Genomic DNA, 16,211 nt, shown 5'->3' on the forward strand with positions numbered 1-16,211 from the left:
ATGAAGAATTACTGAAAATAAGAAAAGAAATTGAGAATAAAGAATGATAGGATACACCAAATGGTTCCATTTATCCATGTTCCATTATGCAAGAATAAAAGGAAATGTAATGAAAAACATCACTGTACGTTAAACTGATTAAGAGACTTTTTAAACCAAACTAATCAGGAAAATTTACAGATACAATAAGTGTGTCACACAGAGGTTTCAAGAAAAGCCAAGCACTTCCTTGAACAAAAACATCTCCAGAATTACATTAAATGGGACTACAAAGTTGCTTAAAACAGACAGACAAAACTCCTAGTTGCGTGCTTCAGCACACTGACAGGCCCTCTGGGACATGTTTTTTTCCAAATTGCCTGTTTGGAATTCTGGCCTGTTTTCCTTCATGATAGACCACTCCCAAAGAGCCACTATCAAAGAAGCAACACTGGACTACACTACATATCTGTGATGTTCTGAATTTACTTCATCGCACCTTCATGTTGCAAAACAAATCTGGTTGCGCAAACTCACGCATCAACATATTGTATTTAAAATCAGCTACTAATCTAATCTCTTAAAAAATAAAATACCATCTGTATCACTCAATGACAGGTCCAGATAAAGGTCAACAGTAATCAAAACTGTGGCTCCAAAGTGCTTACAGTTAAACATGAAATTGCACACTCACCTTGGCTTACAGGGTTGCCTTTGAGACACAAGAATCACAAAGTCTCTGGGTTTGTGGCCAGTCATGGGTGGAGATGTAACATAATATATTTTCTCATCTTCATTCACAGCCTGTAGGACCTCACAAGTTCTGCAAATATATTTAACACACACACATGCAGACCCTGATGTATGCAATAAATAAAAATAGCATCTCTTAGTGAAAACAGACTACAAACATATATTCCCTCCTAGCAATAAGCCTATGGTTTTCATGTTCAGTCAGCAAGGAACTGAGAGGAATAGAGAATGAAAAATTGAGGTTTTCTGCAATACCTCATCTGACACCACCTCTCTGTCCCAGAAAATTGTTAAAAAGTGCTGCAAGTTGCTGGAGCAATTTCTTAAAAGCATATACTTTGTGTACTGTTGATTCCTCTTTGGAATGACATTAGCTTGCATGCCATAATACCTGCTGAATGACCAAACATTGTCCATCTGGCACGCCAGAGGAAAGATGGTCAGGAAACATCTGTAAAATTTTATTCAAAGTTGTGTTCTACTCCGTTCTGATGGAGCCACCTGGGTAAGACAGAGTCTTTCACTGTCTTGGAAGTAATGACCACTGTCTCTGAGTTTTCATGGCAAAAAAAAAGGTCATAATTTTCTTTTACACTAGCAGTAACTAATTTATTTAATTTCAGTTTCTACTACCTCAGCAATAAGACTGCTAAGCTGGTATTTCACTTTGACCAGTCAATCAGACTTCATGGTAGTCACAAGAAATCTGAGATTTTTGGCTGTAGATACGGGAAAACAACGTACTATTTCTTCAGATTTCACTTCTAACCAGCCATAAATTCAGCAGAGATTGTAAATTTTCAAATACCTCTAAGCTTCCACTTGCACTCTCCGATAAAAATCTTTCTGGATAGAATGACTAACTGAAAAAGCTTCTCCTTTACGAGAATATTCACCAAATCAATCAGTATCATATCAATTAAAATGTCTCTAGTCATTATTCTACACCACGTAAGGTAAATTAAAAAACCCAAATACCTTTCACTGCAAGTCTGAAACCCACTCAAATTCAGATCACTTTTCTTAAAATGTTCATTCTGAAGACCCACATTTCTTGATTGCTCCCTTTTGACTGTATGATGAAGCTGAGCATCAGCGTCCCAAACACAAACATGGAGTTCACAGCTTTGCCTCACTTCTTATACAGAGCATGCACAATATAACAACCTCAAGTTATAGGCAACCTACTCAAATTAACCCTTTCGACATACATTTAGAAAAGGGTAACCTCCGTCCCAGCTCTCCCTTTTGACAGTCCATGGAAACCGTATTTTTAAATCAGACTTAGGAGCAGTTAAATTTTATTTTTAAGATAAAAAAATAAATCCATACTTTGACTAATGAATCTTTAATGTCAACTTAAGAAGTTGCAATTTATTCTTAATTAGGTAGAGAGATGTCAACATCTCAAAAAATATTTGTATCAGAAAAGGTTAGTTGTAAGTGGTTTCAACAGTCTTAAAGAAAAGGAAATTCTTACAAGAAATGTTTGTCCCATTGTTGGCGGAATGTGAAGTCAGACAAAAGGGAGAAAGCTAGATGTGACGGAATCTTCACTTGCATTTCTATTTTAAGTGACAACAAATCACCCTCCTCATGAGTCCATATTTTTATCTGAAAAAAAGTGAGTAACAGATTAAAACCAAAGAATGATTACTACAGATATTTTAATACTTACAAATGTTATACATTCAGGTCTTAAGCAGATTTTCTCAGGATTACATATGAAATGACCTCTGACAGATGAAAGGCAGATGAGTATTCAAGCTTAGTTTTACATTAAAATACAGGACAAGGTAAAATAAAATACGCTGCACAGGCCTTGGAAAAATTTGAGTTATTTCAATGTATAAGTTCAACTTATAATGAGTTTAACTACTCAGCTCCCTTTGTCCATGCGAATCAGTCACACAGTGCCCTATGTCCCCTTCCCCTAAAGTGACTTGACATTTCTCTTTCTAAAACACCTTTTTTTTAATCCCCTGTTCTTCACTGTGAAGCAAAACACCCAGAGTTAACAATCTACTGAAAAATTATTTCAAAACATACTTTTGCTACTCTTGTCCCACACTTGCAGTTAATCTTGTCTTGATTATTTTGAGTCTGTATCTAGTTGTAGGCCTGAACTCTAGCATAGATAATTCAAAAGAAATAACCTGCACATAACTATATACACACAATCCTTGCAAAAGAAGGGCTTGTCCTCTTCAACAAACCCTACATAATGGAAGAAGATGAGTACAAGAGAGTGCTTAGAATTAGTGGACTTTATTCCCAAATTTTAATCTGATACGCTAATTTGCTTCTCAAATCCTTTAAAGTTTTAACAGATTTTCATTTCCAAGTGATATAAAATTCATGAGCTTCATCATCTCTGTAGCTCTTTTTTGCTATCTAAAAAATTAACCATCTTTTGGCTTACAGAGCATTTGTGCAACAAGCCAGATTTTATATGTTTTCTATTTTCATGTTTTGGAATAGGAAAAAAACCCTTGCATAATCCAGCAAGCATCTTGCTGAAGTAAAGTCTGGGGTAAAACAAAAGGCCTAAGAGCTTTACAAACCAGCTACAAGATGCATGGATCAATATTCCTCTAGGGCATAGAGGAGAAATCATGTCTTAGGAGTCTTCTAGACTTGGAAAATCACAAAACAAAGTAGGAGTCGCAGCTGCTAAGTGTATGTTGGCAAGGCTAGATTATTACTACAGGCCTACAAGTCTGGTGGCTCTATGTCAAAGAGCTCACAGTGCCACTTTCTACCGTCAAAAACTATCAATCAACTTGGGGTCATTTTAGTTCCAGGGAAAAGGGAACAAATCCTCTGCATATAGAGAAGCACATGCTGCTTTGCAAAACCTACCTACTAGAATATTTCATCCCAAAATACAGTTCAGTCTAATGTCTTTGACAGTCTCCTCCTATAGTATGACTGCCTTCAGGCAGAGAGATGATCCTTCTACTTGATTCCTACTATTTGTTCTTTCTCCCCAATAAACCATTTCATTGACACTGAAGAGAACTGTTTGAGTGCAGATGCTGCTAATTGCGTTTGTCAGAGAAGGTTAAGTAGTTGTTCTGTGCTTACACTGCTGTATACCCTAAATAGAGGGATCAAGACCTGGTACATGAGAGCAGAGAACAGAAGAACAGTATGATGTGTGTTTGGTGGCCTGCAGTGTTTAAGGAAAGATGATGCAATGTTGTGAACTAGATACAGTTTCCTAAGGGATACTCCCTCATGGTCACGTTTACAAAAGTGGCAAAAGTGAGGATGAAACAGTGACAAGTGAATCAAACTAGAATTTGCTGAGACTGTAAGTTTCATTAACTGGAACTAGCAGAAAGCTCTCCTTGGAGCTGCATCTGTACCAGCATTTAGAAACTCAAGCACACATCTACATTTGACTGCAGGAGTTGTCTAAGTAAAGTCCAGGATAGGTTTCACTCTCAGTTTCCTTGCCAAAGAGAAAACCTAATCCACCTATTGGGTTAATTTAGAGGTAAGGACAGAGTCATATATGGGCACAAGTGTACCCTCTGCCTACTGCTGACATCCACACTTTGTCAGCAGTCTACCTTGTGCCTTCAAGTAGATGCTAAGTAAGAAAGAAAACTTACAGAGTAAATCGTACAAAACAATTGAAGTGGCCTATAGTTTGCTATCACTGTTCACAGCATACATCCTTCCGAAAAAAAAAAAAGGTACTGTGCTACTCTGGATCCCTGTCCCTCCTTTAAGGAACATCTAATGACTTATAATGCCAGATTATGCAGAAATGTCCAGAACAATGGGAACGGATGGCTGCTCTCCATCCATTGACAGCATCAGTGTGATTTGCATCCTAAATCCTGCCTGAGATTTTGCTGGAGTTAAGATATCTACTTCAATCAGATGAAAGAACAGCTAGAGAAAGCTACTTAAGATTTTCCACCAGATAAGGCCTAAGTGTCTTAGAGATAAATCTTATCATCAACATTATTTTAAGATGTCCAAAAAGGGGAGAAGGTTCTACACTCCAGTAATACTGGAAAGCACCTGGCGGCTTGCTGAGAGAAAGAAGTAACATCATGTTGTTCAAAATGTCATCTAGAATGTGCATGGGTTTTGTTTTTTTTTTTGTATGAAGTAATTTCTTCACAATATTTGATGCTGGTTCTATTACAGGTTTCAAGCATTTAGCGTTAAGAAAGAAACTGAGATTGCAGCAGTCCCAGTGGATGCAGGAAGTAAGTTTCACAAGGATAATAATACAGTCTTAGCAGAGGCTTGAAAATAATGCTCAATGTTTCAGTTTGATTGTTCAAGCTTGCTTTTTCCAGCACAAGAGCTATCTGTCATTTAATTGGCAAAACAGTGTTTACTGAAAGTTATCAACCACTGGGACAACCTACACAAAAAACTGGCAGATTTGCTGTCACTGGAATTCCTTATGATTTATATATGCTCTTACTCAAGTAGCTTATTGACCAGATGCAAGAATCACCAAATGAAGTTTCATAGCCTTTGACATCCAGGAGGTCAGACTAAAAGATTGCAACAGTTTTACTTGTCCCAAAACATCTCTGAATCTACATGATCTTAGAGTTATCTGCCAGTCACTATTTCAGAAAACCAACCTTTGGAAAACATATACTGTAACTAGGTTAAAACTGGGTTTTCTTAACAGCATCTTTCTATCTTAAAACTGACTTACACAAGATTCCTTACTGATTTTGAGCTTGTAACACTCATCGATGAACAGAGAGGTGCTTTGCTTCCAGGGTTTTGTAATCTTTTAACAGAAAAAGGGCAGAAAGAAAGGAAAGTGCAAGGCCAAGTGCGAGGTTCTGCACACGCGTCAGGGCAATCCCAGGCACAAATACAGGCTGGGCGGAGAATGCATCAAGAGCAGCCCTGAGGAGAAGGACTTGGGAGTGCTGGTGGATGAGAAGCTCAACATGAGCTGGCAATGCGCACACGCAGCCCAGAAGGCCAACCGCATCCTGGACAGCATCAAGGGGAGCATGGCCAGCAGGTCGAGGGAGGGGATTCTGCCCCTCTACTCTGCCCTGGTGAGACCCCACCTGGAGTACTGTGTCCAGTTCTGGAGCCCCCAACATAACATAAGAAGGACGTGGACCTGTTGGAGCGTGTCCAGAGGACGCCACAAAGACAATCAGAGGGCTGGAGCACCTCTCCTGTGAGGACAGGCTGAGAGAGTTGGGGCTGTTCAGCCTGGAGAAGAGGAGGCTCCAGGAGACCTTACAGCGGCCTTCCAGTACCTCAAGGGGGCCTGCAGGAAGGATGGGGAGAAACTCTTCAGCAGGACCTGTTGTGACAGGACGAGGGATAGCAGTTTTAAAACAGAGAGAGGTAGTTTCAGATTAGGTATTAGGAAAACATTTTTTACACTGAGAGTGGTGCAACACTGGCCCAGGTTGCCCAGAGAGGTGGTGGATGCCCCATCCCTGGAAACATTCAAGGCCAGGTTGGACGGGGCTCTGAGCAACCTGATCTGGTTGGAGATGTCCCTGCTCCTTGCAGGAGGGTTGGACTGGATGGCCTTTGAAGGTCCCTTCCAACCCAAACTATTTATGATTCTATGAAAAACATGCATAGAAAAAGAGTCAAGTGGTCTTCTGAGAAAGCAGAGACTGAAAAATATGGTATATAAATTGCTGCCACCTGCTGACTGCGCAGTGTCAACTTGGAACTATCACAAGATAACACCTGCTACCTGGAAACACCTCCCATGCTGCAAAGCTCTTAAAGGCAGTGTATCACAGACTGCTGCACACATTTTGCTTATCACGGTGACAACAGAAGCCCTACAGATTGTCAACAGCACTGCCTGAACAAAGATGTGCACATTTGGTGTTTCACTGTAATCAAACAATTTGGCAAAACCACAGCAGCACATCAGTTGTGTCAAAGAAAATGCCTCACACAGGTGAGGTGTGTGTTTGTGCTTTTACACCCTCCTGGGTGTTGTTCAACAAGCACAACTGATCAGTTGCTGGCAAGTCTGCCCTTCTGGGATCCCAAGGCCTATGTTCACCAGCCATTCAGACCATCTTAGAAGAACTCTGTGGCACTTCAGGTTGCACAGCACTCTGGACAGTAAGAGGTTGCTTTGCAACATTTCAGGGAAACTCTTGTTTTGGTTTTCAACCCTAGCCTCAGTAAAACTAAACACTGCCAAGCCAACGTATTTATTTACAAATGTTACATGTTGGTTTTTTCCACCCACCTCTTATGGAGAAACATAACTAAAGCAGCTACGTAGCTATTCCACAATTCTGCACTTACATCATCCAGGGTACTGGTTATTTCCCATCCCGGTTTTGCTGCTAGGTGTGTCAGTGCAGCTACATTGCTGTAACTCACATACGCCTGAAATGTAAGATACATTTCTGAAAACGAAGCAGTAAGGTACATTTCACTGAACATTGCAGAAATGAGATGCTCTTTTTCTATCATTACTCCTCAATCGCAAACAAATGTGTATTTTTCCTATAAGTGTTTTCCTTCCAGAAAACACAGTCCAGTAGTTTCTGAATTAAATACTTTAAATAGCTAGATTATGTGCTCACATGGCTGTTGGCAAAACAACCCTAATTAAACAACAACAAATACTACTTTGGTCTTCTCCAATTATAAAGCAGTGCAGAAAAACTGACTGCCAGAGAGATTATACAGGTAACCCCCTAAGACCACTAAATTAATGACTTTATCCATCTTCCTCCCAAGTAATTAATATCTACTAGAAAATTAACCTCTTCATTGCTATCAAGCTGTGGTCTATCTTTGCAATTGCTTTACACAGCAGGCTCAGAGCAGAGAAAGTGCAAATACATTCATTATTTATGCTTGACTACAGTGGATGGAGTTCTCATTTAAGCACTGTACCAAGAGAATACAGCTTTAGAGTCTTAATGATAGGTTTTAATTTAATATTGGATAAATCTAAGTAATCCATTTTTATCATGCATATTTATATTTATTGTTTTGCAGAAAAGAAATGCTGTTTCGAACAGTGGAGATGCCACTGTTAACAGCAAATCACTTTCTGTGTTACAATTCTCAACTATTTTTTTTTTTTTATGTAATTGAAAAAGACCCAGCAAAATTTCTGGGAGCTTCTGAGATCTTAAATGCAATGAAAATTTAACCACAAAAATTCGACACTGAACCAACATTTAGGGTGCGTATAAACAGACCTAAATTCAAGTTAAGCACTATTCATTTCATAACACAGGCACATTCTATAGCCTAGCACGTCCAAGCCAGAAACACGTACCACCTGATGCAGAGTGTCTAGGAATGAACATATGTTTTCACCTCTGCTTCCCACAGAAGCAAAGTCTATGTTAATTCACTGCTCATCTGTCTGTTGGTATTGCCATGTCTCTCCCTCAACTTTTAGCGTTTACTAAATGGTCCCCCGCTAACAATTTTTGAGAAATTCAGTGGCTGGATAGAGGAAAAAAAACTCGTTCCTCTACAGGAGAATTCAGCTTTTGAAAACCTGGGGACAATGAGATATGAAACCTCTAGAGACCTTATAGCTCAGCTGCTTAAGGGACCACTTGTTAAAAGATTCTACCTTTAAGACATTCTTTATGTTTTGTATGAAACTTAAATCAATTGTGAAGCATCTGCTCTCTTTTCTCAGAAGAAAAAAAAATGTTCCTCTTATTACACATTTATCCATTTTTCCATTACTATCATAAAACTTCAGTACAGAAGGTCCACTCTGGAAACTGATACGGCTTGTACAGCTATTTTACACACCCCAAAAGTGTAAAAATTCACCAGTTTATGCAGGCATACTACAGGACACAAGCTACAGATTACCTGGTTGCTTCTCTCCCAAGGATCAGAGGGTTTGTCTTCTTTAGCAGATAGCATACATTTTCTAAAAGTTCAAAAGAAAAATAATAGCATGAATTGCTTCTTTACACTTTCTTCTATATATGCTAGAAACAATCACTGCTATAGGGTTAAGTGTCATCTAAATAATTTACAGATATTTTAACAATTTTCAGTTGCAAGACAGATTTGCAGTAACTCCTTTTTCTTCCCAAGAAAGATGGGGAAACAAAACCTAAAGAATAAAGTATTTTTGAGATGAGTAGCCTCCAATAATTTCAATGCAACTTGGGCAAAATTATTTGGAAAGTTAAGAAACGTAACAGTTACATTTGAAGAGACTTTGGCTACTTAGCAAATTATCACTATTTAGAGCATACGTTAGAAAATTAAGTTTTCAGAATCAAGTTCTCCTTGCAACCCGACTATACCTGGCTAGTCGAATTCTCCTTCGGGCAATAGCTCCATGGTATCGCCTTATACCGTCCTTTATAGAAAGTAAACCAGACAGTAACACATCTGACTATTTTAAGACACACTCTAAAAAAAGACAACTAAACACTATTTCTTACAGATGGACAAATGCCAGAGATGTATTACAAATAAATAAAGAATTGTATTCTGTACCTTTCCCCAGATGAATCTGAGCCAGTAGTTTACTTTTGACTTGACAGTATTCCCTTAAGTTTGCAAAACCAGTTCAATTAAAAAATTTTATCACAGTAGCATACTCCTAGCACTTTTTGGTTCTAAACAAGTGGCAGCTGGGCAGTGCACCACACACATTCTATTCTTTCTAAATGTGCCACCCACCAAATAAACTATTAATCCAGTTCATCATCTGATGTTTAAAGCAGGAAGGAAGCATGGAAGAATTCCTATTTTCGCGCACATGGATCTGGGACACAGAGCAAGCACAGTGCAAAGAGACGTGATCTGTCTTTCAGGGTGGCAGGTCTTTCCTTCCCCTATTATTACTCTGCCAGGATTGATTTTTTTTTTTTTTTTGGAAGCATAGAACTGACCCAAGAGCATATATCACACCAAACTGCATTAAAGGTCAACAGGACTTGTTATCTTGAAGGATATGCCACTTCAGAAAAAGCTTATGTTTCTCTGCTTTTAATAGATGACATGTAGCTTCTGGAATAAGAATTTCCAGATTAGTGCATCTCAGCCTTATTTAAACCAAGGACTACACAACACTTGTTGAAGGCATCTATTTCCTGTTTTGTAGAGCACTGCCGTACCAGCTCTCACTTTCAGTCAAACAACCACCTAAATTTTAAACTACCTTGAGCACATACTAATTTTCCCACATTTGTTTCCACTTTGAGGGAAACACATGCTGAGATCTCCATGTCAAAGGAATTGGAAAGACCACCCATGTCATGGGAGTTGATTCTTACAGACTTCTTTATTAACTCTACTTCTCATCTTCATTAAGGGTTTATAAAAATAACTTTATTCATTGAACACTTAGGAGTTTCATCTACAGTCAGAGGAGATTGCACAAGACAGATACAGACAGGTGTAACAATCTGCAAAAAGCAGATTCTTCTTCCCTGTCTATCAACTAACTACAGAATTTCTAACGATGACTACCTTCCACTGCATCTCTCAGTTTTAGATGACTGAATTTAACAATGACAAATCTCTCACTCAAAGGCAAACATTTCATTTAGAGGTTTTCTCTTCTGCATTTCAGTGCACAGTCCTCTTTAGTCCTTGCTTTCCCAGCAAAGTTATAATGGCTGTCTGTGTGACATGCAGTGTGCTAGGCTGGACCACATAACCTCACATATGCATCCACCCTAGTTCTGAGGATGAGAGCTGACCTTTGTAGTAGGTTTGATTCTGGGAAAGGTGACCAGCTGTCCTTTGTCATTTACAGTGTTAAAAATGAGAAATGCGCTGTTAATATGCCGTGCTTGGTCCTTGATCCATTCTTCACAGTTATAAGCCTCAACACGAACACCAACCTCCACACTGAAATAAAAGTTTAGATTAATTATTCAACTACTACCAGTGATGCAGAAGCAGCACACTAAAAAGGGCAGCTGTACACCCTCCTGTGTGCAGGAAGCCTGACTCAAATACCTTCTACGGCACACAAAATAAATTACTCAGTCTGGAGAGACACCTTTCAGAAATAAAATAAAAGGTAGCACTAGATAAGTAGCATTAATAAAGACAGCAAAAATTGAGCTAACTAGCAAAATATGGACACCAGTAGGCAAACTGTGAGAAAAGACAGCAAAAGTGAGCAGGATTATATTGATTTGACATTCAGCAGAAACATAGTATGAAGGTAATTCATGCCTTGCTAGCATCCTGCGGGGACCAAATACACCTACCAAGGAAAGAGCCATAAAACAGCAATGCCAGGATAATATTTGTCCCATGTACAAAATCTGGAGGAAGAATGACTTTAGCGTCTGCCGTCTTGTGGTTTGTCTTGCTATACCTCTTGCAACTTCTGAACATGTCCTCCTGCTGGAACAGGGCTCCACATAAGTTGTGTCACACCACCGGCAGAACTAGAGAGTCTGTTGGCTCAAAGCGCCATTCCTGTAGATGGGGAAATAGCTTAGCAGAGAGGTGCTATCCCTTTGCCAAAGGTGACAGGAGAGTCATTCTCTGTGAGGCAAGCACAACAGTAGCCCTAAAACTGCAGAGGAGATAGTGCACGCACAGGAGAGAGAAAGAGAGAGTAACCAGGAGCAGACAGGATCTGTGCAAGATTGGTCAACAGCCACACCACTAAACTCCCAGAGCAGGTGTTCAGTGTGTCAAAATCTATGTTTCATGCTTACAGTGACCATTTACTCAAAAAAAGAGAAAGTTTCAGCATGAGCTGTAGACATTTATTCCAAACTGCAACTGGCAAAGACTCACCCCTGCATACACCTAAACCAACAGTGGGAAGAAATAAACAAAATAAAGCATGAATTTTGCCAGTAACTAGCAATAAATAGAACCCACATCTGTCAACAGAAGCCAAGACAGGAAAATCCTAGCAGCAAGCTGCGCACTTCTGAAGAATCAAAGCTGTGGGACCAACTCATCCCTTGAAAATCCCGAATTTCAGAGTGATATTTATGGTCTGAGTTTGCAGGATTGGGATTTGCTTACAAATGATCTTTAAATCAAGAGTGAAAGTCAGATAATAAATTTTTTAAACATTTCACTGAGAAAAGTTAAAAAGCATATATAGACAGACATATAGATACAAATATATGCCTCAAAGCTCCAGCTGAAAAATAATTAATTCAATAACGCAAATCCTGGTGATAGCTGAAATTTGAAACACATAGTTAAGCTGGTGCTGGAGAAGTCAAGGAAGACAAGCAGATGAGGATTTTACCTATTCTGAAATGTATTGTTCACAATTGCGTTGAAGACAAGGCGGTCACCCACGATGGATGGTCCCCAGAATTTAAACATATTGACTGATTTCAAGATGGGATATGAACGACAAAGGCGGCTGAAAAAGAAAGCAAAAGAGACAGAGCAAAACATACCGTCTTGTTAAAGAACCTCCTTTGTTAGGTTTGAAGTGGGTAGTGATTAGAACAACAAGGTTTGCACAACCTAGAAGATAACAATATTAGACTGATTTATTCCATAACCCACTGAAATACAGTTAACATGTTCAGCTACAAGAGTATATAATTTGAGCTTCAAACATAATAATACCACTTATGTCATGCTGTTTCATTTTCAACACACTTTACAAACATCAACTAATTGATTCTCACTGCTTGATATTACCTTCTTTTGGAGCCAGACCATGAATCCTTACCTACAGAGTAACAGCTTACTCTCACAGAGTTTCATTAATTTCTATACAACTGCATGGGGAGTAGGGTATTGCTCAGTGTGTAAAAATGCCAGATCATAAAGCCTTTAAACAACTAAACAAACCTCAGCAGAAAGGTTGAGCACCAGAAACAGCATTCAAGCAAAGTAATGTCAATCTACCTATTGTTTTGAATACTGGGTTGGTTTTTTTTTTGGTTGGCAGATGTTTTCTGTTAGTGTTCTATGAAATAAGAATAAAAAACTACTTATATAACTGCCAAATGCATAGTTCGGTTTTTTTCTGTTTTTTTTTTTTTTTTAATTTTATCTGGTTTACTAAATTATGTGCAGTTCGCTGCTGGTGCTGAGCTGGGAAACTCATCTTTGCACACAGAAAGGGATAGAAAGATGTTGAACTGATCACTCATCAATTCAGAAATGTAGAACTGTTGGCTAAATTTCAAAAGCTGAGGGCACAATAGTGTGTTACAAACACAAAAATCTTAGTAATTCCGTTCCCTTTGTTCTTCACAGTGTGTCCACTCACCTGTCTTTTCTTACCTCAGATGTGATCTTGTACTGTGTTCAATTACACGTAGTCAGGTTCAGCTGGGTTGTCTTACTGGATCTCTTTGAACTGCTTGTGAAACAGGCTGTAGCCACTCTGGTAAAATTTTGCTGGGCTACTACAGAATATTGCCTGTGCCAAGTGAGCGCCCTTTCCATAAGCATACCAGCAAAGCTGCTCTTTGGACCAGTAGAGTGGACAAACAGATACACACCTGATCAAACCCAGCTACAATGCTAAAGGAAAATTTTTGCAGTCCCGTGTCATCTACACTAGGGAATTCCAACAACCCACCACTTCTCTGACCTTCACAATGCTCCAGAAAAAAAAATCTGCAGTACAGATACAGTTTAAGGATTTGTGGAATTGGGATCTAGTTTGCAAGCTCTCCAGAGTGGGCAAAAACAGGTTTCTTCAGCAGTTCTAAATGTAGTCAAAGCTCTACTCTTTACTGAGATCTCTGTGCATCATATGAATAGGGAACAACACACAATAATGCCATTTATTTTTAGATTTTGAAAAAACACGCACTGTCCTCATGCATGTGTGCAAAACTCCTCAGTAAGAATCCCATATCCACATCCAACGATGTGCAGTTTTTAAACTTGAAAACACAACTTTGTAGCATTCCTAGCTTTTAACTCAACTGCATTCTGCAAATTAATGTACCAGTATTGTTAAATGCACACCATTATCTGTAGCTAATTAATTGACTGGTACATCTTTTTAATAGACTAACACATTGAAGTGACTTTGTAACTTCCTTAAGAATAATTTGCTCTTCTGATTTAAAATGCTAAATGGAGATCTTATTTACACTGTTCACTACAAAGATGCAAACACAATATTTTTGAAAATAAGAGAGGAACAAAACAGAAATTTGGCCTAAATAGTCCATTTTTTTCCTGCAAAACTGTGCCCTGATAGCTTTTACTGCAAGTGTAAGAAATAAGAAAATACATAACTAGTTCCAACTAGTATTACTAATATTCAAATAGCTTTATTGCTATGTGCAGGATTTTCATTTATTGTCCAGCCAAAAATGTCAGGGCGGAGCGGAGAGGGGATAAGGAGAGTGAGTAACCTTTAAAATGCCCTTAGAAACTTATTTGTCAAGGGTTAGCCCTCCTCTTCCATTCCCTCATCCAAGTTTGTGGCCATAACAACTCTTAACTGGCACCTTCAAAGGTCAGGTCTAATTATGAGAAGCCTCACAAAACGTTTGTAGCAAGACTAGCTATTTCTCAAGCATAAACTACAAAACCTCTGTTTTCAAAAAGCCCCTGTCACCGGCTATTATTCCTGAAATTGTCAACATGACGAATCATGTTTGACATCCATTATTTCAAAGAAAACTTTTTCAGTACTTGATTTGCTGGTGTTTTCCTACTCTTTTTAAACATAAATGTGACTCTCACTAGGTAGAATTTATCAAACGAAAACAGGAAAATATTTTGGGTCATATTATGTCAAAAATCTGAAACAGTCCCTTTGAAGCCAGTGAAATTACACACTGGGGTAAGGTCAGTGCATTCTAATGCTACTAAAGCAAGTTGTTTATCCAACCACTACAGAAAATCTGTTGTTATCAATACAACTACTGGCTACAACTCAAAACTATATGAATAATGAATGGCTAAGTCATTTAATTATTAAAGTTAAAAAGGAGAACATATCTAACATCCCTGCAGTGAATTAGGTCACTTGGTATGCAAGAAGAATTCAAACTGAAACACAAGAGTTGCTCACAAAGAAGCTTTGTGCAGCGTCCAAGAACAAGAAGGGGAAAAAAACAACCATTTGATTTCAGAGGAAGAGAAATGAAATTATTTAATGGCTAGGCCAGACTGTCAAGTAATACTAGGCAGTGTCACAAAAATACTTCACACTCATTACCTGCAGATGTCAGAGCCCTTTAAACTGGTAAAAATATTACAATCCACAGAACATGGGACTCGAAAGAGAGAACAAACAACTAAGTGACTTGCTGAAGGCTATGCATCCATTCTACGTGCACACTAACAAAAGAGATTGTTTCTTCCAGTTCTTCTTCTCTGACTTATTCTTTCTTCTGGCATAAGGATCTGCAGACTAACATTTAGAAGGCTGTTAATTTTCGGATATAAATTGATACAGGGTCAGTATCGGTTTTATCCTGACTTAGCAACTAACTCTGCTTTTCAAACACTGCACCAACCACAAGGAAGCCAGGCTTCTATTCCTATTTCCAATGCTGACTTTCTGCAGAGATACTCAGGAGGATAACAGCCTCTTTTGCCTTAGAGTCTGCACGTGTAACAGAAGAAGAATAATAATATTTGACTCCCACAGCGGTGTGGCATGCTGTGGGAACTGTACCATATAAATAGTTCAAAGGCCTCCTGCAATCTGAGAAGGAAGAAAAGCCACAAAGGTTTGGGTCTATATTTTTCATAAAACAAATCTCTGTGAAACCCTTAATACTAAAAGCAAATCCATTTAGAACCATGTGCAAAGACTATGATGTAGAAAAGTACCTTGCTGAAATACTTGCCACTGTCTCCATCCAAGCCATGATCTGGCCACCAAAAGTGTTTCCATGATGGTTTGCATGAGGAGGCTGGACAAGTTCAATACTCTGTACATGAGTAAGGTCAGTTGAAACTGCATCTTCCTCTTCAAAAGTACCTGAAATATAGCAGCAATGTAATAATGAATTACTTCAGTGAGTAACTGATAGCCATGAAGAAAATATCCCAAGTTACCAAAGCACGCAATTTGATTCAGACACAATGAAAAGAAGAAAAAAATAAAGACACAGAAGACCTCTGTTCTTTGCAAGGAAAGCAAGAAGCTGAAGATGTGCTCTGTTCTTCCAAGAGATATAAGAGGTGGGGGCTGGTGCACTCCACAGTCTATCCCAGCACAGTGATCCTTCCCATTCACGGTTGCCATGCGTGACCTCTAACAGCTGTTGTCAGAGCAGTTTATCACTTATTTGAATGCCTTTCATAGACCTTGATCACCATGTATGATGGGCATTTGTGCAAATGTGTCTGGTAAAGGTATGACACGATTATTTCATAACCTGTTAATAATCTTGTGATGATCAGAGACAATACTGAAAACACAAAACAGAGAAATATGGATCTGCATCAGTGGTCACCTTCCATTATCTGAGCATTTCCAACTCCACTTTCAAATGTTTATCCATACATCCTCACTCTAATTATGTTCTTTCAGTTTATTTTGCAAGAACAGATTTAGGCATGAG

The 16,211-nt window shown here is 38.7% G+C and overlaps 1 protein-coding gene across 2 annotated transcripts in view; it reads right to left on the bottom strand.

Annotated features, from left to right (window-relative positions):
• ACOT12 (acyl-CoA thioesterase 12) overlaps window positions 1-16,211 on the bottom strand; it is a 30,193-nt gene that overhangs the window by 2,049 nt on the left and 11,933 nt on the right. For both annotated transcript variants that reach the window (XM_086770654.1, XM_086770656.1), the window contains exons 6-13: window positions 15,475-15,625; window positions 11,954-12,073; window positions 10,425-10,575; window positions 9,018-9,073; window positions 8,572-8,632; window positions 7,024-7,107; window positions 2,213-2,346; window positions 674-802 (exon numbers count right to left, since the gene is read on the bottom strand). In XM_086770654.1, coding sequence (XP_086626780.1) covers window positions 674-802; window positions 2,213-2,346; window positions 7,024-7,107; window positions 8,572-8,632; window positions 9,018-9,073; window positions 10,425-10,575; window positions 11,954-12,073; window positions 15,475-15,625 — 886 coding nt within the window. The remainder of the gene's footprint in view (window positions 1-673; window positions 803-2,212; window positions 2,347-7,023; window positions 7,108-8,571; window positions 8,633-9,017; window positions 9,074-10,424; window positions 10,576-11,953; window positions 12,074-15,474; window positions 15,626-16,211) is intronic.

Source organism: Chlamydotis macqueenii, chromosome Z (genome assembly GCF_036417535.1).
Source record: "Chlamydotis macqueenii isolate bChlMac1 chromosome Z, bChlMac1.mat, whole genome shotgun sequence".
Taxonomy (NCBI): Eukaryota; Metazoa; Chordata; class Aves; order Otidiformes; family Otididae; genus Chlamydotis; species Chlamydotis macqueenii.